Below are 25,899 nucleotides of genomic sequence, written 5' to 3'. Positions count from 1 at the left end.
GCTTTTATGGCTTATGGGTTTTGTGATACAATTAGGAAGGCCATCCTTAACTCAAGGTTATAAAATAATTCTCCCATTAAAACGGCCACTTATTTACTCATTTCCTTATCAGTCAAACCGGGATTAAAAACAGCCCTCCCTACCCCGACCGGGGTTATTGTGAGGACTAAATAAGAGAAACAATACGAAGGGGCTTTATAAAATATAAAGCTGCAGAGCAGAGACTGAAGGGCAGAATTACTCACCAAGCCACCCAAGGATGCATTAGTTGGCAGCATCGGAGAATGTCACAAAATATATCAAAACCTTATTAGTCATCTTGGGAGAATTTCATTATTTGACCAGAAAAATAAAATTGCTTTAAACCAAAAACTCTTCTGGTCATTCCTTCTCTAAGTAGAGTCTTTTTTTCCCCCCTACCAGGAAAAGAAACCAGTTCAGTGGGTTTTTTGTTATTCAGCTGTAATTGTAATTTAAGCCTCATCAATGGCCATTTGTGACATTTTCCTTGTATTTTTAACTCTAAATTCTTTTTTTTTTTCATGGCAGACTTTAGGTTGAACAGTATATTGATTGAAGAAAAATGTCAGTACTTGACAGCAATTACTCCTCCGACTGCTGTAGGAAAAATTGGGTTCTGGCCGCGTCCTTGGGCTCTGGGAGGGCCAGACCTGGGCTTGCGTGCAGTTCAGTCGGTAGCTGGGTGTGTGATCCTGGGCAAATTGCTCCACTGCTCTGTCCCTCCGTTCCCCCAGCTGTAAAATAAGGGTGATTAGAGCACCTGACCCACTAATAAAATCTTTGTCAGTGATAAAATCTGCACAGAGTACTTGGCCCAGTGTCTGTATGGAATGAAGTCTTAATAAATATTAGCTATTAGTATAATTCAGGAATATCCAAACAAATCTAGGAAATGAACCTGAGGGAAGTGCAATATACCCTTCCAGGGGCGTAGTCCCATCCTTGGGGGGGGGGTGGCACAGATCAAATCACATGGTGGAACCCCTTGTCCCGCTGGATACCACAGTTATTTTTGGAGCAATCTGGTTTCTGTTACTGCCACATGAAGGGTAATCATTCACAATGGCAGTTGGTCCTCATACAGCGAGGAAGAAGTGGCACATGGAGGGGGATGTCACAGAGGGCAGCTGGGAGGCTGGGGTGAGCTGTGTGGTGGGAAGAATAGAGCAAGGGCCCGCCCACCCCCTCTTCTTGGGAAAGGAAGATTCTGGATGCTGTAGGTTCACATTGTGCAGTGATGTATTCGTGGAGGGCACAACCGTTTTCTTCTTTTTCCCTTTTTCTTTTTCCTCTCTCCCTGTTCCCAACCAAGGGATCCGCAGAGCCCCAACTCTGGTCCTAGACTCAGCATGATTGGGCCCTAAGAAAGAAATAATGTCCGTGGGACCTCTGCTAAATGCCGGGCACTTTAAATCCATGATCACGTCGGACCCTGTGCGAGGAGTTAGATCCCCACCATTTTATAGATGAGGAAGCTGAGCCTCAGTGAAAGCACAGAAGCTACCTAAGGCCCCCCACAAGCTGGTAAGTGGCAGAGCCAGAATTTAAATCACCATCTGCCTTACGCCAAAATCCAGCTTCTTCTGCTGTTCAGCACATAGCTCAATACCATACTTCGCTTCAGTTTTGTATGGCTTTTGTGACATTTCTGTGGCTCCATGCCTTATGCATGGGTCTCCCAGAAATCTTTGTGGATTTAAAATTTTAGGGACATAGAGAACAGCTGACTTGGACTAGTTCCTGCCTTAAACAGGCAACAAGCAGGTTAAGTCTCTTGTTCCGGTTTTCGGAGCTAGTCCATGGCAGAGCCAGGTGCTAACTCCCATTTTCCTTTGAGAGTCTAGGCCTGAGGCCTGGATGCTAATCTCTGAGCACATCTTTCTGAGGTAACGTGTGGCTTTCGTTGTTTTACAGTGGTCCAGAATGGGACTGCATAGGGCCTGAGCATGCATCTGGGAAGGGAGAGGCCAGGGGGTGATGGTGATGGCTGGGGGTGATGGCAACGGCTGTGGGCATCTCCTTGTGAACTGCATGAAGCTGTAATAAGCCCCATGGTTCACCAGCTGGACTTCTTCCTTGCTTTCTCCAAGCAGACCCTGGGCGTTCCCACCTGTAGGCCTTAGCTCATACTGTCTGCTCCGTAGGAATCCCTTCCCCTCCCCATTCCTATCTGGGAGGACCCACTACAACTCACATTTTCTCTAGGAAGCCTAAATGGACTATCATGGATAACCTATTCGTTTCCGAACCCAAATCAGATCACTTATTATACACTCAGAAAAAGGCAAATGGAAGATTATTTTGAGAAATTTGTGAAAATACACTCTGGACAATACAAGTTAATGATGATCTTAATATGTGAAATTCCAGTGGCAGCAACCCTATAGTTTCATTTTTACAGGACAGTTCTCATTCTGCCTTAAGTGCATGTGAAATGGGTCTAATCTCTAGTAGAATGCCAGAGGTGTGGCGTGTTTGATGGGCAGAATCTGGGGTCAGACAGCCTGGGTTTGGGCAAGTCACTTCCCATATCTGTGCCTCTGTTCCTTCACCTGTGAAAGAGGGGTACTTACACGATGTTGTGAGGTCGTTGGGGGATATCGTGGGTGATAATAATCGCTCCCACTCACTGAGTGCTCACTACCAGGCTCTGTGCTAAGCTTAGCTTCGCATTCTTATTCGAGCCTCTGAAGAGCTCCCTCCTTTCTGAATGCCCTTACAATATTATCTTCCTCATAGCATTCATCTTCTGCCATATTATAATAATTTACTCATTTTGTTTATTTTTCGTCCCCTCCCAGGGCCTCTTGTCTTGCACAACTCCAAGAGGCACCATTCACAATGCATTCTGAGTTCTGCACAGGGCTGCTTTTATTGAGAATATTAACACAACTGGTGCTGACTTCCCAGATTTGGGTGATTTGGAGACCCTGGCTCTCCAGGAGGGCAGGGAGGGTTTTTTTTGTGTGTGTTTGTGTAGTTTTTTGTTTGTTTGTTTTTGTGTTTGTTTTTGTTTTTGTTTTTGTTTTGCCTAGTTTGATCAATGTTGTGTCCCCATACCCAGACCAATGCCTGACCTATAGTAAGCTTTCAGTAAATATTTGTCGAAAGAATGAATGAAAAGCCTCCAGAGAGAACCCATTTTACTGGTGAGGAAACTGAGGCTCAATGAGTCATTGATTTACCTAAAGCCCACAAGACCCTGAGGCAGCTGGGTTTCAAGCTTGCACCCACTGGCTTTGCAAAGCTGCATTGAGACGCCTGGCATTGTTCCTGTGGCCCTGTGATTGCTCAGCACATATTAACGAGCTTGCCTACGTGGGTCATCCCCTCTCCTCTGCTAGACAATTCCGGCAGAGTGACAAACTGTCACCTAGTCGTGCTTTGAGAAATTGAATTAAATTGCACACTGCAAAAAAAAGGTGGACCTTTTGGAGTTTTTGGAGGAAAAATCCCTCAGCCAACTATAATGGTAGGAGTTTGCAGGGGCCTCTCAGGCCCTCCCAGCTCCGTTCTTTTTCCTGCCTCCTTCCCTTTTGTGAGCGTTTCTTCCCCTTTTTGCTTGCAGTGAGTTCTGCTCTCCTGTAGGCTACAATGTGTCAGTTGTTATAAAATCCGGGAGGTGGAGCTTGGTGACGAGAGCGTGGGGGAGCGCTCGGCCAGCCCTGCAGGGCGAGCAGTCCGGCCCCTGGTTCACCCGAGCTTAAGCCTTGCAGCAGGAGAACTTCCACCTCGCTCTCCTGGCTTTGAGCCTCACTGTACATCAGACCAGAGGCGCGGAAGGGAGGGAGGATGCGAGATGACCGGCCCTTTGGCAACCTGACCATCTCCTTACCAGAGCCTTTGAAAGCCAGCCGGAGGCTGACTGCACGACCAAGGAGGCGCCGCGCCTCTCGTGGATGGGTGTGTGTGTGTGTGAGTGTGTGTGAGCGAGTGTGAGGGTGTGTGTGTGCATCACAACTGTGTGTGTGTCTGGATGAGTGTGCGAGTGCACGCGTGAGTGTGTGTATGTGTGTGTGTGTGTGTGTGTGTGAGTACTCCCAGTTATTATTTTTTTGGAAGAAAAATCTTGAAAATCTCGGGCAGGTTACTGTGCTCCTAGGGTGGTGGTTCTTCTGCAAGAGGAGCTGATCAGACCAAGCTACTAGAGACATTTTTCAGCGAGTAAAGAGAATTTTCCTCTGAGAACGAGAGGGATTTTTCCCCTGGCTCTGCAGCCCTGAAAGAGATTAGCCCCTACACCTGTGAAATCGACCAGAACCGTGCGACTACCAGGGCTGGAGAGAGGACTCGGGAAGAAAAGGAGCAATAAATCCAACAGCCTGTCAGTGCCTTTGGCCACGTTGGAAGATGTCATCTCAAACTAAGTTCAAGAAAGACAAAGAGATCATTGCCGAATATGAAGCCCAAATAAAAGGTGAGATTCGGGCTGGGAGTCATGCCTCCCCTCCCCTTTCCTTTTTCTCTTGCTTTGGCTATTTTCCCCTTTTCCTCCCTGCCATCCTGAAATGTTGTTATGCATCAATAATCTTATTGTGAGGAGAAACAGTGGCAGCCGTACAAGTCCGGACTGGTTTCAACTGCAGAGACCGCTGGCGCTGGGAGGACAAATTGTAGAATGGGCTGCAATCACTGCATTGCAGGTGTGTGAGGAGGCTCCTACGCCCGGCTTTAGGAGTGTCGCGGATACTCCATCATCTTGGCCGTGACATGCCACTCTAAGGCCATTTTGACAGTCACTGCCTCCTCCCCTCCCCGCCCTAAAAAAGCCCTTAAATATGATGCATATTATTTTATGATCTGCTTTTTTTTTCTTTCTCCTTTTTGGTTTTTGTTGTTGCTTCGCCTGTGCCCCTTTCTCTGGGCTGGAATTCACATGCATGTGCACGGGGAAGCGGTGTCCCTGGGCTGCACTTCTTTGTCGGTGACTCTCGGCTGGCCTGGGTTGCCATGGGTTAACTGTTGTGGAGCATATTGATCCAAACTAATGCAGGCATTTAGGCATAAAAAGGGAGCTTGGTGCAGAAAATGTATTCTCTCGCAGTGTGCAGCCCCGATCACCACTGTGCACTAGCGTTTAGGGTCATCAGCCTTCACTGAACGCCAACAGCTTCAGTGTGCGGGTTCGGCGGGTAGGCGCTGCCTGGCTTCCGTGCTGCCAGGGGAAGCCTGCCAGGAGGGTGAGATGACCTCTGGCTGCTTGTTCCAGCTTTGGTGCCGCTCACTGGGTGCACACTTCTTTCAGAAGCCGCTCCCTAAATCCACACTTGCAAGGCGAAAGAGGAAACCGGACACAATCGCATAGACAAACCCAGGCAGAATCCTTATTCAAGCCAGACTGGGGCTTCTCTCTCCCTCCCGAGTTCCAGGCTCAGCCTTGGCAAGGGAAACCTAAAAGCACCATCCACCATGCTTACGGTTTCTCCCAGGATGTACCCCAAGGGAAGCCTGGGCCTGTGCCTCTTGGCATCTGTTTTCTTTCTTGTCACGGTTCTCCGAGTTGCGACACAGGGTGTGTTGTGGTCTCTGGTAGAAAGAGTAAAGATAAAATGCATCTTCAGGGGATGCCGAGGCCTGCCCCTGAGGTTACGGGCGGACTATTGAGCAAGCTAGTTATCTGGGGCTCCAGGGACCTGAGGTTGCCACACCTGCTTCTGGGTGCTGCTGCTGCTTAAGGCTCAGTGACCCAGGAAGTCGGGTGGCCTCCGCAGGAGCGGCGGGAGGCCGCACATCACAGCTGCTGTACACGCTTAAGATGCTTGGGAAACTTTGGGAGGGGAGCAGCCATCAGGGGAGAGCTTTGTTTTGTTTCCAGGCTCACTAGCCGTCTTCTGCCTTTTAGTTCTGGTCAAACCTGGCATGCGAATCACCTCTCAGTGGATCCCCAGGGTGAAATGAGCAGAAAACCCAGCTCATCCCTGGGCTCTTCCTCTTTAGTTTTCAGTTCCATGTAGAAAACAGGGACTTGAAGATGTTTCAGCCTTGCTGAAAATTTAGAAACCAGCCCTTTATTGGTCAGAGATCTGAATTCTCCCAACTGCTCAATACAAAAGCCTGGTTTCAGCCTTTGCATATACACTTTTTTAGGGAGTCTATGTTTTATAAGACTAACTTGGCTGATTATTATTATTTTTTTAAACGGAGTTTCCTCTGAAAAATGCCATAATAGAGAAGAGTATGCTGAGTTTTGAACAGTTTGGGATTTTTATAAACATTGTCTTGGTAGGAAATGTGCTTATCTCATTTTTGAAGGATTGCTACCCCTGGGCCCATGAAGTTTGTTTGAGGATCAATTAGGCATTTATTGCTCTGGCTGATTCTTTTACTTTTTACCTTTCACCTTTATTTTAACAACTAATTAGCAAGGGCAAGGGAATATATTTCACCAGGAAATTTGTTCAAATGAGCTGGTCTCTTCCAGACTCTAAATGTCTCTGCATTCTGGCTAAAGGAGTTTAATTTCATTCCTTTAGGGTTGACAACCACACAATTTAGGTCAGGATGCTGCTGTGCCTGAAATTGTCTGGAATCTTTTCATTCAAAATTCTGTTTGTTCATCCTCATCGTAACTACTGACATGTGTACAGGGCTTGAGACATCACCCCCCTTGGCGTACACCAAGTACAGAAGGGGTATGTAGGAGCTCGGTTTTAGAGATGAGGAGACTGAGGCCTTGAAATGTTACATGACTTGCCCAAGGTCACAAGGTGAGAGCTATGAAGGCAGCTGGTTTTCTTCCAGGCCCAGTGTCCCCAGTACACTGTTTGCCTGAAGCTGCCCCTTGAAGGATTGATGTCAGTAGCAGATGGCAGTCTTGTGGTGGAGACTGGCTGCCTCTCAGTCACGGTCCATTGTTTACCCTCTTACTTTCCTCCCCTGCCTTTGCTGCTTGCCTCTGAAGAGCGTTTGACCAATCACCAAAATAATGCCTGATGCCAATTACCTTTCTCCCTGGGTATCATTTGGCCAATTTGGTGCAAACATTCCACCTAGTTTGACAGATTTTATTCTCTGTGCATTTTGTGAGGGGAACTTTTGATTTTTAAAAATGATACTGAGTTTTTTCTTGGCTGAGTCTCTTTTTTCTCTTTTTGAAGAATTTACTGACCTAACAAAAAGGAATATTTTAAAACAGATTTTTTTTTTCTATTGTGAAAAATCTCAGAATCTTCTCTTGCCTCCTTAGATACTTGAATCCTTCTGATTATTTACCTGCAACCCAGTAGTATACCATAGGCTGCACATTTCCAGTGATGGGGAACTCACCACTTCCCAAGCCCACACATTCTAGTTTTGGACCGCTCTGGCTGTTGTAAGCAGTTTTTATGTTGCGTTGAGTATGTCTCTCATCCATGTTTTGGTTCTATAACTTGGGACTTCATAGAACAAGACAGGTGCTTCTTCCCCATGACTGCCCATTGGGTGTTTGGAGATTCTGATCATATCCCTGGACTATGCTTATTTGTCATTTGTTCATATAAGATGGTTCACTGCTGCTTATCATCTTCACCCTCCTTTGGAGCTACTGCATCCTGGGTTGCAAACTCCAGTGTCTTTGAATTCTTGGCAAATAGAATCAGTGAGTGAAGCTGGCTCAGTAAGATGATTTGTGGCAGCTGGCCTACCACCTCAGCCAGGGCAGTATAAGAGGGCGTGGTGATGATGGGAGGCCCGAGAGCGCGTGTCCTGTCCAAATGGGCAGTCGCCACTTGGGTTCAGCCAGTTGTTACTATTTAGAATGTAGGCCTAGCCAGATCTTTCAGTTTTTTCAACAGATGTCAGTAATCTGGAATCGAGCTTTATGCTTTTCAAGAGACTGCCAAATGGACCTCCAAAAGACAGTACAGTCAAAAGTCTTCTTCAAGAGTGGTACTGAGTTCTAAAAGATTCTCTAGATGTGGTCAGAGAAAGGAAACAACTATCACTTCCTTTATGGTGTACGTAATGCTTCTATTAATATAGCCCAAGGGTTGAATTAGCCTTTTTCACTGCCCACCCCCTCATTGCACCATATATATCTGTTATATTTCTCCAACCAGTAGCTAGGAACCTTGTCAGAGAGAAGAAAATGAAATGAATTTAATGTGACTTGTTCTTGGTGGCCCTGTGCTGGCTCCAGGTGGACACTGCTTCCTCTCCCAGGTGCTTGCAAGTGTCCCTTTATGAATCTGTTCAAGAGTGACATTATATTCTCTAGTCTGGAGCTGGTGAGCTATAACTTCTCACCTCTTTTGAAAATCAGAACATTTGCCCATCTCCAGCTCTTTGGCACCTATCCTGTTTTTCCCAGTTCCCTCAAAGATCACTGATAGTGTTTGGTAATCTTACTTGCGGGTATTCTCCGGTATCTTGGGCTCTAATTCATCTTGCTGTCAGACATAATGGTCTGTTCTGCATTTATTCAGAGTTCCCATTTCCAGTTCACTCTAACAGAAAATGAAAATAGAAATGCAGTGATTGACTTCAGTGTTTTTTTTGTTTTTGTTTTTGTTTTTTTACGCATCCATATTCATTTTAGGCCATCCTCTTAATGGCGTAAGTCTGGAATTTGGGGGAAGAAGAGCAGATATTGAAGATCACAGAGAAGCATTTATTTACTCATTCATATATGCATTCATTCAATAAACATTGAGTATCAACTTTGCTCTTAGTCTTGAGCTGGGTGCTGTGAGAAATGCAAAATATATGATACATTCTTGGCTTCCTAAGAGTTTTCTTGGAATATGTTGATAAAATCAGTGAAGAAAAAGATACTAAAAAAAACCAGAACACAAAAAACTTTCAACTCAGCACCAGAATAAATTTAATCTTAAAGAGATTATGCCATAGAGTGATTGGATAATGACCTTAGGAGCCCTCCCCACCTTCAGTAGGCTTCAGTGAGGAAAGTAGGCTGAGTTGGGGAACATTGTGGAGTAAATGGGGACTGTGGCTGACTGGGGAGCTCACTTAGAAGAGGTGGCCACAGCTCAGCTCTAGCCTATCCCTGCCAGGAAGGGTTGTGAGCCCAGAGTGGTCAGTTCTTTCAGTGTTTCCAGGGCAGCTGGATTTTAAAACAAAATCTCCTGATTTTTATTTTAAATATTTAAAATTTTAACTTAAAAAATATTTAAAAAATTGGATCACCTTTTTCATGATTGAGCTGTAAGAGTTCTTCTCCACATTCTAGATACAAGTTCTTTATCAGATAAATGATTTGCAAATATTTTATCCCCTCTGGGGGTTATCTCCCCCCCCCCCCCTTTTTTTTTTTTCCCGAAGGGAATCCTTTGAAGCACAAGAGTTTTTACTTTTTATAAATCTCTGATTATCTATTTTTTTCTTTTTTTTCTCATACTTTTGGTGTCATATCTAAGAATCTTTTGCCAAATCCAAGGCTATGATAAAAATTTCCTGATTTTTAAGGTTTTTAAGAAACCCTGTGCTACCTGAACATGCCTGTCCATTGCAGAGTTTCAGCCCGTGCCCACCAGCCTGCAGTTCTGGCCTACAAATTGAAGTCCATAAAGAGTCTTGGTGATGGGCTGGCAGCTGACTTACCTGTTCCACCTTCAGTTGTTTTCTCTGTAATAGGCCTGCACTCTCATAACCACGCTAGACCAGTTCCTCATCCCTGCATTCTTCATACCCCTTTTCACCTCCAAGTACTTCCTCATTCATGCCTTTGTTCTCCTCCTCCCCTCTTTTTCGTCTGGCCAACTCCTGACCATCCGTCAATGCCTGCTCAAATGATCCCTTCTTCCATGACACCCTCCTAATAACTCTTCTAGGCAGAACTAGTGGTTCCCTCACATCTGCCCCTCTATTCTGAGCCTTATTATTCTATTCTTTATTACAATTTTGTGTTTCATCCTTTGGCCATGAACTCTTGAGGGCACAAATGCTTGGGGTCATTTTTATTTCCCCAATATGCTTGGAATACAATCAGTTTGAGGGAATGGCTGCTAAGTTACTAAGCTCGAGTTATATTTTCCTTGACAGTTGTCTTAGCTTGGGCTCCTATAACAAAATACCATGGATGGCTGGGTGGCTTAAACAGGAGACATTTATTTTTCACAGTTCAGGAGGCTGAGAAGTCCAAGATCAAGGTGCCAGCAGACTTGGTTCCTAGTGAGAGCCTACTTCCTGGATGGTAGACAGTTGCCTTCTTGCTGTGCTCACACAGTCTTTCCTCTGTGTGTGGAGAGAGAGAGCTCTCTCTCCTCCTCTTGTTAGGAGGGGACTAATCCCATCATGGGCGCCACTCTCAGGGTCTTATCTAAACCCAGTCACTGCACAGAGGCCCCACTCACCTCCAGACCCCATCACGTTGGAGGTTAGGGCTTCAACGTATGAATCTCAGGGGGATATGAACATTCAACCTATAACAAAATCATACTTTCTGTTACATTGAATGTAGGGGCTTTATTGGGTAAGGAAATATTCCTCATGGTTTGGTGAATTTCCTTGTTTCTCTCTGATAGGGGAGATGTTTATTTATGGAGACTGGGTGAAGGCTGATGTGTTGAAAGCCAAGGTGGTGTTTGATGAGGTGATGTTTGTCACAGTCATGGTGGGATGTGGCTGGGGAGCACTGCACATCAGGCACCTCCCAGTCTGAGAAATCAGTGGATCTGGGGTTTTTTATTGGCTGTTTCCAGAGATCTCACCACCAGAGTTTGTATGTTAGAGATGACATTTCCTTTCCAGAAACCTCTATTATTTGTTCATTCACTCACTCACTTACTCACTCATTCAGTAACTGTTACAAGCCATGCTTCAGGTTTTCATTCACTCATTCACTTACTCATTCATTCAGTCACTCACTCACTCGCTCACTCACTCATTCAGTAACTGTTATAAGCCATGCTTCAGGTTATACAGCTTTGTTTAGCAATGGGAGGTAATTAATTTTTATTTCTGTCTAGGTCTCTGTCGTATATATGATATCTCATTTTGTGATCCCCCAAATTCTGTGAGATAGTCATTATTATTCCCATTTTATAGATTGAAATCTGAAGTTCAGAGAAATAAGATAAGTTGTATCAGATGGCTCAGTGAACAGTGGCAGAGCTCAGGGTTAAAGTGGAGGCTTTCTGCCTTCTGGTTGTGCACAGGGAGGCCAGATGCATGCCAGGGCAACTCGGCTCTGAAACCCAGGGATTCCTTCACTGAGAGGCCAGTCCGGGGTGGGTCTTAGACTTTGACTTCCTGCCCTTCCTAACATTTCTATGCTCCTTCTAATCCCACCTCTCCAATCTCCCCTTGATGCCACCTAGCTGTGTCAGATCCCTCACTCCCACCCTAGGGAGTCATCTTGGGGAAAGTACCCACTGGAAGTTTGATGGAGGCTCCACCAACCTGGAGATACAGAACCAGAACTCTTAGATGTCTTCTGGTCCAACTCTCCCAGGTTTTTTCCTCCCCAGCTGTGGAAACTGATGTGCAGAGAAGGGATCTGGCTTGCAGGTACTTCCAGACCATATTTCCACGAAGGCGAAAGCTCTGTCTTCTCGGCTTATTGCTGTAGCCTTGTGCCAGGCATCTAGTGAGTGATTAGTAACCGTATGGAGTTGAATTGCTCTGGTGAGTGGGTCAAGCCTGGATGGTGATGGTTGCCTGGGAGACAGAGCTGAATGGTACCTTGGAAAACAGGATGAGGCGAGGATCTAACAGGGTAAGAATGGGAGAAGTCAGGACGAGATGAGGTTAGGCTGGTTCAGAAACTGGGTCCTGTCCTGGTAGCTGCCAGGAAGGGGACAGGGGTTGACTTCTGAAAGGTGCTGAGTTTCAATTCAGAACCCCTGACCTAATAAAGGCCCCAGCAAGCTGTATCCTGGGCTTGGTTTCACTTGTAAGTGATTTGTTCCTAATGGCTTGTTGGTGTTTATAAAATATCTTGGCTGGCTAACAGTGGGGGTTTGGCTCTGTTCTCTTCATTTGTTTAATCATTAGGCCAGTTTGTATTTGGAGTGGTGTTCCCTGAGGTGTGTTCCATTAAATTGGATGTAAAGGGGCGTTGGGTGGAAAAAATTGTTCTGTGGTCAAATAGATTTTGGAGGTTCTAGTAGAAAATGAATTAAATTGGTTTGTTTCCCACAGGACTTATGGGAACCTTGAATTTGGGGGCCACATACTTTCCTCCAACTTATTCAGTCTTGTAAACCTTTTTCATGGGCAATCCCACAAGACTGTTCCTGAGATGGCATTTTGGACAGCTACGCAATTTGTGGATTATTCAGATTCTTTCTCTTTTTGCCTTTTGTACAGTTCCCTAATTCTTATACTTTTCTAAAAGAACCATTTGAAGAGGGGAAGAGATAAAACAAATGTATGTCCAGCTTATCTAAGTGACATCAGTGTGGTGTTCTGAGGTCACTTAGAAAATGTGGGTTTTGACATTTCCAATTACTGAGCTGCTCAACCATTGATTCAAATGGTGATTTGCCATAGCTGTCCTCTGATCAATGTGTGTGGCACGTGCCTATTTGCATGTGACAGTTTGGGGGCGCACTCAGCTGCAGGTAGCATGCACAGGGCCCTGAGTGGACCTGGCCGCTGCCCCTGGGATTGTACAGTCGATCTCAGGTGATAATGGTGCAGATGAACACACAGAAGCCCGTGGCCTGTGGTGCCTCAGAGTGAACAGATCTCAGCCACAAATCCAGGTGCAATAAAAATATGTTTTTCTTGACTTTTTGGTAACTTGATTTACATTTCACATCTCTTTTCTACTAGGGGTGGCAGAAATAAATCCAAGTGAATTTGGGGTTTTCCTCCTTTTTCCTCCAGTGTTGTTTCCCGAGGTCCAGGGGGACTAGGGCAGTGCCAAGGGACATCTGTTGTGGTTTATCATCAGTCTGCTTTGGCAACTACTGGGATACCTTCCTTTCTGTTGGGTCTTCAGTGGTCGGCCCTGCCAGTGAGCCTTCTTTGTTCCAAACCTGAGGCCGCTTTGCACGTTCCCCTCTTCAGCTCCTTCTGTGAGATTTGCAGGTACCAGGGGCCATCCTGGGGCTCACACACCATGCTGGGTGGAGAGAGACTCTGGACAGTAGTCTCAGGCCTGTCTTGCCATGCCCAGCACTCACTTCTCCTTCAGGGTCTCCCGAGAGCACTGCCTGGGAAGTGGTGCAGCTCCTCCGTTCTCAGAGTCTGCAAATCTGTATGGATGTTCCCTCATCGCCCTCGCTCCTCGGGCTTGTCATAGGTGAGGCAGGATGCAGATTATTTTCTTACAGATCTGTCATGTCTACACACACCTTGCTTTGCTGACTCCCAGAATCTTTATCTGTGTGTGGGGAATGGGAGGGATGCGGGGGTTAGGAGGGGTGGCTCCCTGGCTCTTTGTCATTAGACATTCTCTCAAAGTTAGGGTCCACTTTTTCCTGTTCTTATAGTATTTTATTTATGAATGAGTAATTTTTTGGCCCTAACAAGGCTGACCATAATGGAAGAAAACCTTTTGGGCATCAAGTAGTACATTAAAATTAGAGGAACAAAGTATCCACATCCATGAAGTTATATGTGAAGCTGCAGATCAGGTATTCAGTGAAATGGGACATTGTTTCTTTGATAGTGTCCGTTTTTTGGGAAGTTAAAGGATTTTTTAAAGTGAATTTTTTAAAGTTTTTAAATTTTTAAAATTTTTTTGCTTTTTTCTTAAGCAAATCTGTCTTATTTGTGCTTTTTAATGTTTTAATAAAAACTTATCAGGATATATATTTTTTAAACTTTTTTTTTTTAGTTTTTGTTTATTTATTTATTTTTAGTTGAAGTATAGTCAGTTTACAATGTTGTGTCAATTTCTGCATAACCCACATTCTTTCATTTCTCCCTGAAGGCTGAGTTTTTTAAAGTCAAAAGCCAAGAATTCAGTCTTTCTCTGTATTACCCCTGAGGCACTGAGCACAATGCCCTCCCTCCCTGCCTGAATAAGGTCTAGGAGGTCTAAGGATATATGGGAGAAAAACCTTCAGTATTTCCAAATATTAAATGCAGTGAATTTCCATCCTTCTCCATCTGCACCATCCTGGCCCAGGCCACCATCACCTCTTGCTGGGACCAAGGCAACATCCTCCTAACTCACAGCTTCTCAGCCTCCGCACTACTGACACTTGGGGCTGCATCACTTTTTGTTGGGGGGGAGGGCTGTCCTGTGCAATGTGGGATGTTGAGCAGCATCCCTGACCTCTACCTGCTAGATGCCAGTAGCACCCTCCCTCTTCCAAGTTGTGACAACAAAAAATGTCTGCAGACACTGCCAAACAGCCCCTGAGGCGGGGGGAATAGGCCCCAGTTAAAGCCACTGTCCTAACTGGTCTCCCCGCTTCTTCTCTTGTCCCCACAGTCTGCTCCCCCCACTGCAGTCTGCAGCAGTCCTTACATAGTTTAAATCTAACCGTGTCACTTCCTAGTTTCAAACTTTCCAGTAGCATCTCACAGCTCAAGAATCAAATCCAGCCCCCCAGCTGGGCTTACAAAGCTGTGGTCTGCCCATCTTGGGCTCCCGCACCTCTCCCACTCCCTTGGTTCCAACCTGGTACCTTATTTGGGACTTCACACTTAGTTTTTCCTTCTTTCTGGAATCTTCTTCCCCTGGATTGTCACATGGCTGGCTCCTTCTAGGTATTCAACTCTTGGCTTGCATGTCACTTCCTCACCACCCAGTCTTAAGTAGCTTGGGAGCACCTATTGAATCAGCTGACTTGAAGTCTCAGGAGAGCACTTATAGCTGTATGATACTGTCCCTTCTTTTTTATTTGTTTCTTTTGACCAGAAATGAAAGTCTATAAGAACAAGACCTTTTGTTCATTTATGTTCTGTTAGTACCTAGAACACCATTTGGTGTGTAATAAGTAACTGTAAGATTGGGTGAGTGGTGAATGTTGATGCCCTTGTGATGGACTTTATACATAAGCACATGTATCTGCTCTGTTTCAGGGTGCATGGGATTATACTGGGAATTTCAGTTTAGAGGCACATAATAAAGCAGATCCAGGCTTTCCCAAGCCCTGACTGAGAGATAATTCAAGAAGACGAAGAATCAAAAGAAGGATCAATTGTATCTATGCAGAGGCATCCACCTAATGGCTTAGAGGGGAATGGGGTAGGGAGACCAGGTGGACACTTTCAGGGATGCTGCAGGGAATTTCCTATTTTCTGTTAATTGAGTTCCTAGTATGTGGTTGATATAGGGACACAAAAATGTGAGGAATATGATGCCTGTCCCTGACTTTGATGGACTCACAGTTTTCTAGGAAAGATAGTTACAAAAATAGATTAATTGATTATAATCCAGTATAGTAAGTACTGAGGCACTTTGGAAACTCCGAGTGAAAGTAACAGCTTTACTGGGGAGAGCCTGGAGAAGTTCTTCTAGAAGAAAGGACTTTTGAGTAGGGTTTTAAAGGATGGGTAGAAGCTCTCCAAGTGGTGAAAGGCATTTCATGAAGACAGAACAGCATGTGCAAAGGCATGGGGTTCATGAGAGGGCCTGGCTACTTGGGAAGTGGGGAGAAGTTTGATGTGGCTGAAATCCAAAGTAGCTGCGGTGGGAGGTAATTCTAGCAGTGAGAGGAGTATGAAGTTCCTTTCTAACTAGTGGCTCCTGTGACCCTTTTACCTTGGAGATAGTGGATGAGGGTCTTATTTTTTTGATAATATTTTTTTTCTGGTTGGATATAATACATGCTCATTATTTTGAAAGTTTTGAAAATATAGGGAAAAAGAATCTAGAAGCCACTACCCGAGATAATCACTGTAAACATTCAATATATTACCTGTCAGACTTCATATCTCTATCAGATCTGTTTTATATCTATATATAACAAAAATGGGATCATAGATCTTTAATGAAAAGTTACGAAAATAAAGCAGATAGGCAAATCTTCATAGGCCTAAAGGCCTAGGGCTTGAAATAAGAGTATGGCCTAAAAATAAACAGACTTTTCCAAGTGATAATATCAGTCAAGAAGCGTGACCTCCCTCATGCTTTTGATGGTCCATGAGGACTAGGAATTAGTCTGTTGGAGGCCACTTCTGTCCCACCAGATTTGTATAACACTCAGCAAGAACTTCCCCTGTATCCGCATCTGTGCCAGCTACTTTCAGCTAACAAATGTCCCCTTCCTGGTCCCTCAGAGTCTCACTTCCTTGTTGGTACCCAGGCAGCCATTCCTGCCTTTGGCATGAAGTATTAAAAGGAGAGTCTTGTCAAAGGCAAAAAATATGTTGGTACCTTTCCTCATTGTTCCTCTGCCCGTGTCCCTGGTCATCGGTGGTACTTTTGGGACTCCTAATTGCTGGTCTGCTCCCAGCAGTGGTAACCTGCCATCCCCTTGCTTCTGATGGCCAGTGAGTGTATTTTCAGAATACATTTTACTGTAGATCAGTAAGTTGTCCAACTCTTTGTCAAACAGAAAAGATTCCTGTAGGTGGGTAGAGATTGGAATTTGGTGAGAGGGGACAGCTCCGTGGGGGGACCTTCCGTAGCTTAGAGTGCCTTACGGGGAACCAGAGAGAGATACCATGAGAGGACCCTTACCAGTGAAGCACCTCAGGATCCCTCAGGGACACAAAAGCGTGGGTGTCTCTTCTCTGATTTCATTTGTACTGAAGAGTGCAAACTGGCCGAGCAACGTGGCTGCTCCCCAACCATTGTCCCAGCAGGACGTTTCCAAGCAGAGTTGGCCAGCATGTTACTTTTCAGTTCACAGCATCTTTATGGTGATCAGTGGCCTCTCCAGACAGTCCATTTTGAATCCCCTGAAGATAGATCATCTCAGGGAAACTAAGGCAGAACCAGAGCTGCTCTCTCACTTCTGACACTGGTAACTGATTACTCCTTGATCTCCGACCCCAGTCATTTGGACTCTTGACCTTTTGCCTGGCTGTGGTCTTTCGAGTGTATTTGTCCCTCAGCTAATCTGGGGCTTTAGCTTTGGCCTGATCCTTCTGCTTCAGGCCTTATCCTGAGTATCTCTGTTTTGCTAGGTCTCATACTTGGCGTAACGTTGCCATGGAAACTCTGCACCAAAAATGGTGGAGGCCCTGCTGCTCCCTGCCAGAGACACAGAATTGTTAGGCTGTTGGGAATAGTGGGAAAGAAATACTGAGTATCTGGTGGGCCAGTTCACTTTGATTTAGTTTGGCAAGTATTTATTGAGTTCCTACTATGTTCCTTGCCCTCATAGACTTTATAATTCTGTGAGGAAGCCAAATTTTAACTCGTAATTACCAAACTGTTGAGTATTAATGAAAGGTTGGTTTGGAGTTCTTGGGGTTACCTATAGCAAATGGATCCAAATGGCTGAGAATGTTGTGATTTCTGATACTGATCTGTAAAGCTTAATCATATTGGCCAAGCTTATCTCACCCCTGTTATTTCCTGAGTTATTTAAGATCTAGAGAGAACCATCTTTCCATTTAGAGAAGGGTCAGAAGCCATAAAAATATTTAAGGGGTCAGGAAGAGTGCTGCTTCTAAGAGAAATATACAACTCTTTGTGTAAAAGATAAAAATGGTTCCAGAAAAGGAATTTTATAATAGTTATTCCCAGTTGGTAAATATAATCGTAAGATAAGTGCTTTTAAGGTGAAATTAAAGCCAGGGATCAACTGAAGAGGGTTGAAATCCGTCTTGGTTGGATAGAGTTATATTAAAGTCACAGAAGGAAGGTGAGACAAGAATATGGATTGTGGGGGGAGGCAGCTGTGATGGGGGACTGTGCTGTGGACTAAATTGCACAGAGCTGGGTTTGAGCCTTGCTTATGGCTTACCAGTTGAATGGTAAGTCCTTTGTTGTTGTTGTTTTTAATCCAAGAAAGATAAGAAAGCTAGGGATAATTCCTCACCAGTTACCTTATTTGAAAAATGGGGATGGCAGTACCTCACTCGTGTGTGTGTGTGTGTGTGTGTGTGTGTGTGTGTGTGTGTGTGTGTTTGTGTGCATGAACTAGTTGAAATAACACACATCAGATTTTCCAGCACACTTCTTGGCACGCAGGAGCGGTCACTGAACAGTGGAAATGTTAGCTAAACCAATAAGAAGGTCACCAGCATTGAGTCCAGTGATCCTGAGCCTAAGGTGACGCCCTCCGTGAGTGCAGATTAGAGAGGAGAGGAGAATGGGGCAGTGCTGGAAAGCCGTCAGTAGAGGCGGTGTTACCAGCATGGGCAGCTGGGAAAGGAAGGTTCTAGAAAGTCTTAGACAGGCATGATGCTCTCTTTGCCTATTTCAGTGTTTTCCCCACTGTGACTCCTGGGCCACCTGCTTCAGAATCTCTTGGGGTGGGACCTTTGAACCTGCATTTTACAAGTGCCCCAGGTTTCATAAACTTGAAATACTTGGACCTGGACTGTAGTAAACTCAGCAGCGTTACTGTCTGTGTGTCCCTCCCCTCGCCACCCTCCCCCCATTTCTTAAATTGAAGTATAGTTGATTTACAATGTTGTATTAGTTTCTAGTGCACAGCATAATGATTCAGTTATACACATGTATATACATATGCTTTTTCATTACAGGTTACTGTACGCCATTAAATAGAGTTCCTGTGCTGTACATATACAGTAGGACCTTGTCATTTATCTATTCTGTACATAGTAGTTTGTATCTGCCAGTCTCAAACTCCCAATTTCTCCCTCCCTGCCCCCTTCCCCTCCTGGTAACCTTAAGTTTGCTGTATCCTCTTTTGAAAGTCAAAGGATATTTAGTAGTCATGTAAATTACTGATGAATGAGGAAAAAAAACCTAAACCTGAACCCCCTGTATGTGTGTGTGTGTGTGTGTGTGTGTGTGTGTGTGTGTATTACAATCCTGTGGGGTTTTTTTGTTTTTGTAAAAATGTGTGTCTTTGTGTATTTGGGTGTGTGTGAAAAAGAGTATGATAGTTCTTACTGATTGGTAATGATGTTTACTCTTGGGGACTAGGAATGGGGTGGAGGTCAGGGATGGGGACAGGATGGTAGTGATAGAGAACAGCAGAAAGGAGACCTTTTTCCTTTACATTGTTAATATTGACTGACTTTGAAAATAATGAGCATGACTTGTTTTCTAATTAACAAGTACACCAAGCTGACAATAAGAAATATGACAAATTTTCGCACTATGAAGGATGCTCCGACATCAACTTATAAAAGAAAAAAGAAGAAAGAAATACACCTGCAAGAGATATTTAAGTTATGCTAAACTTCTTGTGGTGTTCATTATATATTGTAAGAATGATTGCTGAAATGAAATGTATTATTTTCCTGGATTATTCCCCCATATAGTGAGGATGTTTGTCCCCGCTCTTTCAAAATTCTAAGAGATGAATATAGTGGAATAGTCACATGCAACCGTTTAATTTATTGGGTTTAAATCAGAGGCCATTGTGGTGTTGTGTCCAGAACTTGGGATTTAGAGGCATAGACCTGATTTGCCATCTCTGATCTGTCTTTTTGAGCAAGGCATATCTCCATTCTGCGTCCTTGCTTCCTCATCCATAAAATGAGGGTGTTCCATACCTTAAAGGCTAGTTGCTGTGAGAATCAAATGAGGTGGTATGTGAGAAAGTAAACTCTAGAGTGCTGCAGAAATGTTAATTATTTCTATTTTTGCCCAGCTCCTCCCCTGGACCTGCTGCTGTTACCATGGGGTGTTTATGTGTTAGTCTCCCCGTGAGCTCACTGAGTGCAGGGGCCTTGTTTTATTCATTCCCCAAATTCTTCTGCCTGGTGCCTGCCACACAGGAGGCATTCAAAGCAAGTTCTGCAACAGCTATCAAGGTTAGAAAAATACATGCACAGTTAGGTTTAGGCTTATGAAAATATCAAGATGCTCTTCCAGGAAGCACTGTCTTCTATTTCTATTTGAAGGAATTAAAAAAAAAATTCATCCAAATCCAACAGAAATGATACTGCTTGGAGAAGGTAAGGAACTTCATTAAGGAAAATTTAATTGCCCATTTTCTAAAGAGATGGCCACGTCTCTCCATCCTCATTACGGTCAAGTGCAGAATGGCTGTGTCCAAGGAGGGCAAGATGAATGAAAAAAGATTGTCAGAGGACAAATCCCGATGCCTCTGAAGAGATGTCCCCCAAGAAACGAGAACGGCCCCCGGGTCACTGCTTCCTTTGCTGTCTGTCAGAGCCCTGGGGTAGGCCCTCTGCGGGCTCCTCAGACAAAGGCCTCTTTGGCCTCTACCCCGGGCCTCGGCTGGTGAGCCACAAAGTCCCTTATTTCCCCTGGAAAATAAGTTGCTTGGCGAAACTGGAAGGATTGTCTGAGGCCCGATGTGGGGGGCTCCAGTATCCCTAAGACCCAGATAATTATCATCCGAGTGGGCTGAGGGGAGGACTGAGGCCAAGTCTAGAAATGGAGCCCTGATGCACACCTGCAGTTACGAAGGAGGGGACCGGTCTCAGCTTTGGTAACCTGGACCCCTTTCCAGGGCTGCCACGAAGCCGCACTTCTTCTGCCTTTCCTGTGCCAGTTCCCTAAGCACAGGACGGCTGGGGAGCACCATTAAGTGGGTTCATAATCGTCTGAACAAGCACTGATTGTTGCACGGGCCTTTGTCAGCCTAGGTGAAGTCTCTGGTGGCCTGCCACAAGGTTCTCCCCGCAGTGTTTTAATACTTGTTGATTTTTGGATGAACTCATGAGCATGCCTATCCAGTTTGAGAATGTCAGGAAACCCAGGAAGGCAGGCTTAGTGATCAGGACATGGTTGTTGGTATCAGACTGCCCAAGGGTTACAGCTACCTTCCCGCTGTGTGTCTTTGGGCCTCCGTTTCCCCGTTTGTAAAGTGAAGATAATATTCCTATCCCAAAGAGGTATCTATGGAGTTAAATGAGATAATATGTGTAAAGCCCTCACACGGTGCCTGGCACGTAGCAAGGACTCAGTGTTGGCTACTGTGGCTAAGAATCACAACTGTAAGAGTAATACGGCAGCTTGGGAATCCCGTAGATCTGGGCTCAGATTCCAGCTGTGCCACTTATGAGTTGTGGACAAATTGTTTAACCTCTCTGGGGCTCAGCTCGCTGTACCACTGTAAAATGGGAACAATAATACCTACCTCGGGCATTTCTGTAAAGCATTCAGGCCGGAACAGACACATAGTTGATGTTCCATAAGCAGTGGTTATCATTAAGAGACACAGCACATCCTGTGGTGGACAGAACCAGGAAGCAGAGAGATCTTAAGAGAATGGAATGAGGTACTGACTCTGAAAATGTGAGTTTAATAGTATCTTTAAGAGAATACCACCAGCTCTTCAAGACAAGGTAACTTTTTTGAATATTGAGCCCAGAAAGGAATTTCTCCTTTGAATAGATAGAAACATGAATGAGGCGGTAACAAATTGGCTTTTGGTTAGGATACCAGACCTTGGTCCCTGCTCCAAGCCTTGTCCCTTGTCCAGGAGGCTCTTGGCCCCTCCCCACGAGGTTCCAGAGGGAAATAGATGATAGAGGCCACTGACTGGGAAATGGACACCTGTCTCGAAGCTGCAGCTCAACACCTAATGCAGCAGTCTGTTCTCCACGTGAACTCCCTTGGCCCAGGTGGGTTGGGCCTGCAGGGCTCCCCTCTAAGCCCATACTGGAAGTGTGGCTCTGTTGCTCCCGGGTAACTGAAGCTGGTCTGCAGCTTGAACCTCTGTGCCTTCTCTAGAGGAACTAGCCTGGAAAACTGCCCTGACTTTTCTCTGAGATGCCACCAGGCCTAACCAGCCACAAGGGAAAAGAGAGAGTCAGAAGCCTGGACCCCACCTAGACTTGACCTTCGATCTTCTTGGCAGTATAACGTCTGGGAATTTTGGTCCGCAAAGGTGCCGAGAACCTGGCCAGTCCATAATATCATTTCCTTCCCGTGGATGCATTTCCATGCCCTTCTTTGTGATCCTGACTTGGGAGAAATGAAGAGTTGGCCTTCAGCTCACTGGAGGTCAAAATCCCCCTCCCTCCCTATCTTTGTTAACCTTTCTTCTGACACCCCCAGGAGCAAGCTCATGATCAACTCAGGGTGTGGCTACCTCCCTCTGTGGAAGAAATGGATGGAGAATTAGCGTAGCCCAGGCTGCTTCCTCAGCACTGCTCCACAGTGTGCCTGCCACGCAGCCAGGAGCTGGGTATTTACCCCACAAAGGTTCAAGAATGCCTCTTTGATGTCGTTTTCTTTCTCCAGATGTTTAAAGCAGCTCAAGACTAAGTTTAAAAATTCAACTTATTTTCTTCCAGACCAGCACTGATCACCAAGCAAGAGGTGGTCTGCAAGCCAGTGATGTATTTTATTGAGATGCACACAAAAATGGGGCAGCTTCATAGAAAAATCTCTATTTCTGACTGTTAGAAGACAAGCCAGATGATCTGGTGCACTGATACCCGCCGTTCCCTCATGGCAACCAATCAGCAGGGGCTGAGTAGCAGCCGCCTTTCTTAGATGAGGCATGCACACTTAAATCTCTTCTACTTTCTGAGCCAAGAGCTCTTGGGTCCCCACACCCTCTTATCTTACACCCACTGCTTCCTTCGTGTCCCTAAGCTCCTTGGTTTCTGTGGGCAGTTGGGTTTGCCACTTCTTAATACGGCCAAGAAGTTACAGTCTATCTTCTCTCTCAAATTAAGCTCATTAGTTAGGATTGTACAGTGAGAATCATGTGACGGTGTTAACAGATGATTCAACATCTGTGATGTAGAAATGCCTCTGACTTGCCACCATCCTTTCAAATTTCATAATAGAGACTCTCTGTCATTACTTTGAATAAATCCTTCTCCACTTCTCCTCATGGATGAGTTCAAGCTTGGAGTCAAGGGCAAGATGCTCTCCCCCAAGAAGTGCTGTGGTGCTTGCCTCTGACCCATTCCTGAGGGGACCTGGTGGAGCGTGGGCTGGTGGGCCCTTCAGCAGCTGGAGGCTGTTAAGGACCCAGTAATGTGGTGGATGGTGGCCTTAGTTACCCCTGTAGTAGTCACCACAACACATTTTTAGTAGTTAAAAATCCCTCAATGTAAGTTGAGAGGTTGCACACCAAAGCACACTTCACTAAAAGCAATTCTGCTCAGACAGTGTGGTCCAGGAACTCTGCAGTGAACTCCGAAGTCAGACAGACCTGGGATGAAATTTCAGCTTCATCACTTACAACTGCTTGTCCTTGGGCAAGTTGTCTCACCACTCTCTGCCTCAGCGTCCACCTCCTTAAAATGGGTACCTTGCTGGAATGTGGGCCACACTCTGCTCTTGTGCTTGCCCAGATTTGGAGGGCTTGATCTGTTCGAAGAGTGGAATTTAGAACATTTACAGCAGAACCAGCAGCTTGCAGGAACTGCTAGTGTGTTTTGTGTGGACTTTGGAACATTTATGAAAGTGAATTAATTAATTAAGAAAGTTTTTTAAAAAATCAGGAGCGTTTACATAAAAATCTAGATTTCTGGCATTTCTTATGAAATGGGAAGATCTAGAAACACTGGGCCCTCATTCTCCAACAGAGGCAAAAATTGGCTGCCCCTTCCAACTAAGGCACAGGCTCTACTTTGTTCCAGGTCCCAGCTAGTCCACTTCACTCATTTTTGTTACCTGTTTGGATCCTGGGGACATTTGAGTTTTTCGATCCAGAGGAGTGGACCAACTTTCATTCAATCCTCCATAAATATTTCTAGCAACAAGGCTTTGGAGAAGGTAGGCAGTAGGTCGTATTTACTGGCAAATGCCCCCACTGCCTTCTGTGTTACCGATTAAGTGCAGAGCCCTCAGCTTCAACAATCCGTGGGGCAGAGGTGGGGTCACGGTCCTCTTAAAGAGAATCTGGGACACTAACAAAGATTTGTGCCTGTGAATGGATGGCCACCTCATCGCAACCTGCAGGTGGGCTGAAATTTAATAAGGAAGAAAGTATAAAGCCTGCCCTTCTGTCTAAGAACTCAGCTGGCTGGCCAAGCACAGACTGGGGAGAGGTGTGTGCTTAGCAGCAGCCCTTATGAAAAAGGCTTAAGGTTCTCGTTGACATTAAGTTTGGTGTGAGTCATAGGGAGGCAGCTGCCAAAAAACCTAATCTGATTTGGGGCTGGGTTTATGGAAGTCTAATGTCTGGAAGACCTTTCTGACAATTAGAGCTGTCTTGAAAGGACAGGCAGACAGCCTCAGGAAGCCTCCATCTCCCTGGTGTAGGAGGTGTTTGAAGCTGGGTGACAGGCCCCTGGAAAATATTGTCAGAGTAGGGATTTACGCATCAGAGGGCGGTTTGTTCTAGGTGACATAGGAGGGCTCTGCCAACCCTGAGGTTCTGCTTTCTGCAGTCCAGTGGAGGGAGAAAATTTCCATAACAAAAGTAAAAACCTTGCATTTTGATAGAAGAAAGCAGGACACACTGACGCGACAGCCATTTTGCTCAGACTCTGTCAAAACAGGAAGGTAAACTTCTGGTTCTAGAACACCTTGTAATTTGGACAACACATGCCACTGGCCTTACCTCATCCCTGAGCCTCAGCTCACCTGTGTCACCATCCCTGACAACCCCCCACCTCATTTCTCATAGGTGGAGGGGGTGACCAGGGAGGATCTGTTTTGCACCTTCTGGTAATTTGTTTAAGCTGAACTTTTATGCAGAGCTTGCAAACTGACGGCACACAGGCCAGATCCAGCCCTCAGATGTGTTTGATTTGGCCTGTACTGGGTCTTTGAAAAAATGTGAAGTAGATGCCAACATGTAAAAATGAGGAGATTTCACATAAAGTCTGGATTTCCAGCACCTTTTTAAAAAGTCAGAAGGTCTGGTAGCGTTGGGCCTGCATTCCCATGTGGCAGCACAAGACGGGCCGAGTGCCGGAGCCCTTCCCTGACAGGGTTCCAGCTCTCACTTGGCCCCGTCCTCATCCCCTTAACCTCGCCTGGACGCCCCAGGCCCTTATAGGTATTGGAGTAAGTGACCTCTGCTGTGGCTTTGTCATTATTGTTGATTTTAATCAAAATGTCACTGAACTTTATTTTCATTACATAGAAGTCTGATAAATTTTCTCCCACTTTGGAGGGAATATCATGTTTGGAATGGTCTGACTTAAAATATAGCCTTTGTGGTTTACCTGGATTTCACGTTCTAGGAGGTGAGTTGGGTGCAGTACCTCAAAGAGGAATAGGCATCTTCAGAGTAGCTGGAACCAAGATAAAATCTGTATCTCAGGAGAGACTTGCTATAGGTGTCAAGACGGTACAGCGCAAGAATGCAACAACTTGAACATCAAATTGAAATTTCTCTCCCAGGGCTAACTCAATAGAGGATGCCTCATTCTAAGGAGCAGAAGGGATTTATTTGTTTATTTAAGCATGACCAATACATTAGGCAGTGGTTTGTTTTCAAGGCCACATCAAAATGCCCTGCACGGTCAGAGACTTCCTTAAGGTGCAGTCCTGGATGCCTCTTTTTCATCTCCCTGATGATGAGGGTGGGCAGTGGGGGTCCACAGGGGAGGGTTGGAAGTAGGATGGAGGGAGCAGAGATGCTTTTATAGCTGTTCCTAAATGTATAACTGTGGCTCATATACCAGCAGTTTCATTTATCTCAGCAAACACTCCTGGCACTTCTTTTGAACTGCTTCTGGTGGTTTTCCTTATATTGACCCAGATCTCCCTTGTAACTTCCACACTGTGGGCTTGATCTGGAGCCGTGAAGAACAGTGGCTTCCTTTCCATAGCACAGCCCTGTGGATATCTGTCTAGTGGTCTCCACTGTTTTGTCAGCTGGATGACACTCCCTGCTCTGATGAGATGGGGTGGGGACACAGAGAGACCAGAAAGAGGTGGGTGAGACAGAGTTGCTCTCAGGTGGGTCTCAAGATGGGTGACTTCCGCTTGAAAGCCTGAGTTTTACATGAAGCACTTTGCTCTCCAAAGGCTCCTTGTGCCAGCTTCAGAACGTCTCT

The 25,899-nt window shown here is 45.3% G+C and overlaps 1 protein-coding gene across 7 annotated transcripts in view; it reads left to right on the top strand.

Moving 5' to 3' along the window:
- SRGAP3 (SLIT-ROBO Rho GTPase activating protein 3) overlaps positions 1–25,899 on the top strand; it is a 287,702-nt gene that overhangs the window by 63,157 nt on the left and 198,646 nt on the right. For 6 of the 7 annotated variants that reach the window (XR_004312261.1, XR_004312262.1, XM_032458880.1 and 3 more), the window contains exon 1: positions 3,675–4,438. The exons of the other annotated variant lie outside the window; for it this stretch is intronic. Coding sequence is in view for 4 of the 6 variants with exons in the window: in XM_032458880.1 (XP_032314771.1) it covers positions 4,372–4,438 (67 nt within the window). In the remaining 2 variants the exon portion in view is untranslated. Of the gene's footprint in view, positions 1–3,674; positions 4,439–25,899 lie in introns of those variants that run through there. 7 annotated transcript variants of the gene reach the window in all.

The sequence above is a fragment of the Camelus ferus genome, chromosome 17, assembly GCF_009834535.1.
Source record: "Camelus ferus isolate YT-003-E chromosome 17, BCGSAC_Cfer_1.0, whole genome shotgun sequence".
NCBI lineage: Eukaryota > Metazoa > Chordata > Mammalia > Artiodactyla > Camelidae > Camelus > Camelus ferus.
Note: the sequence above shows the minus strand (reverse complement) of the source record. Positions and strands in the feature narration are given on the sequence as shown.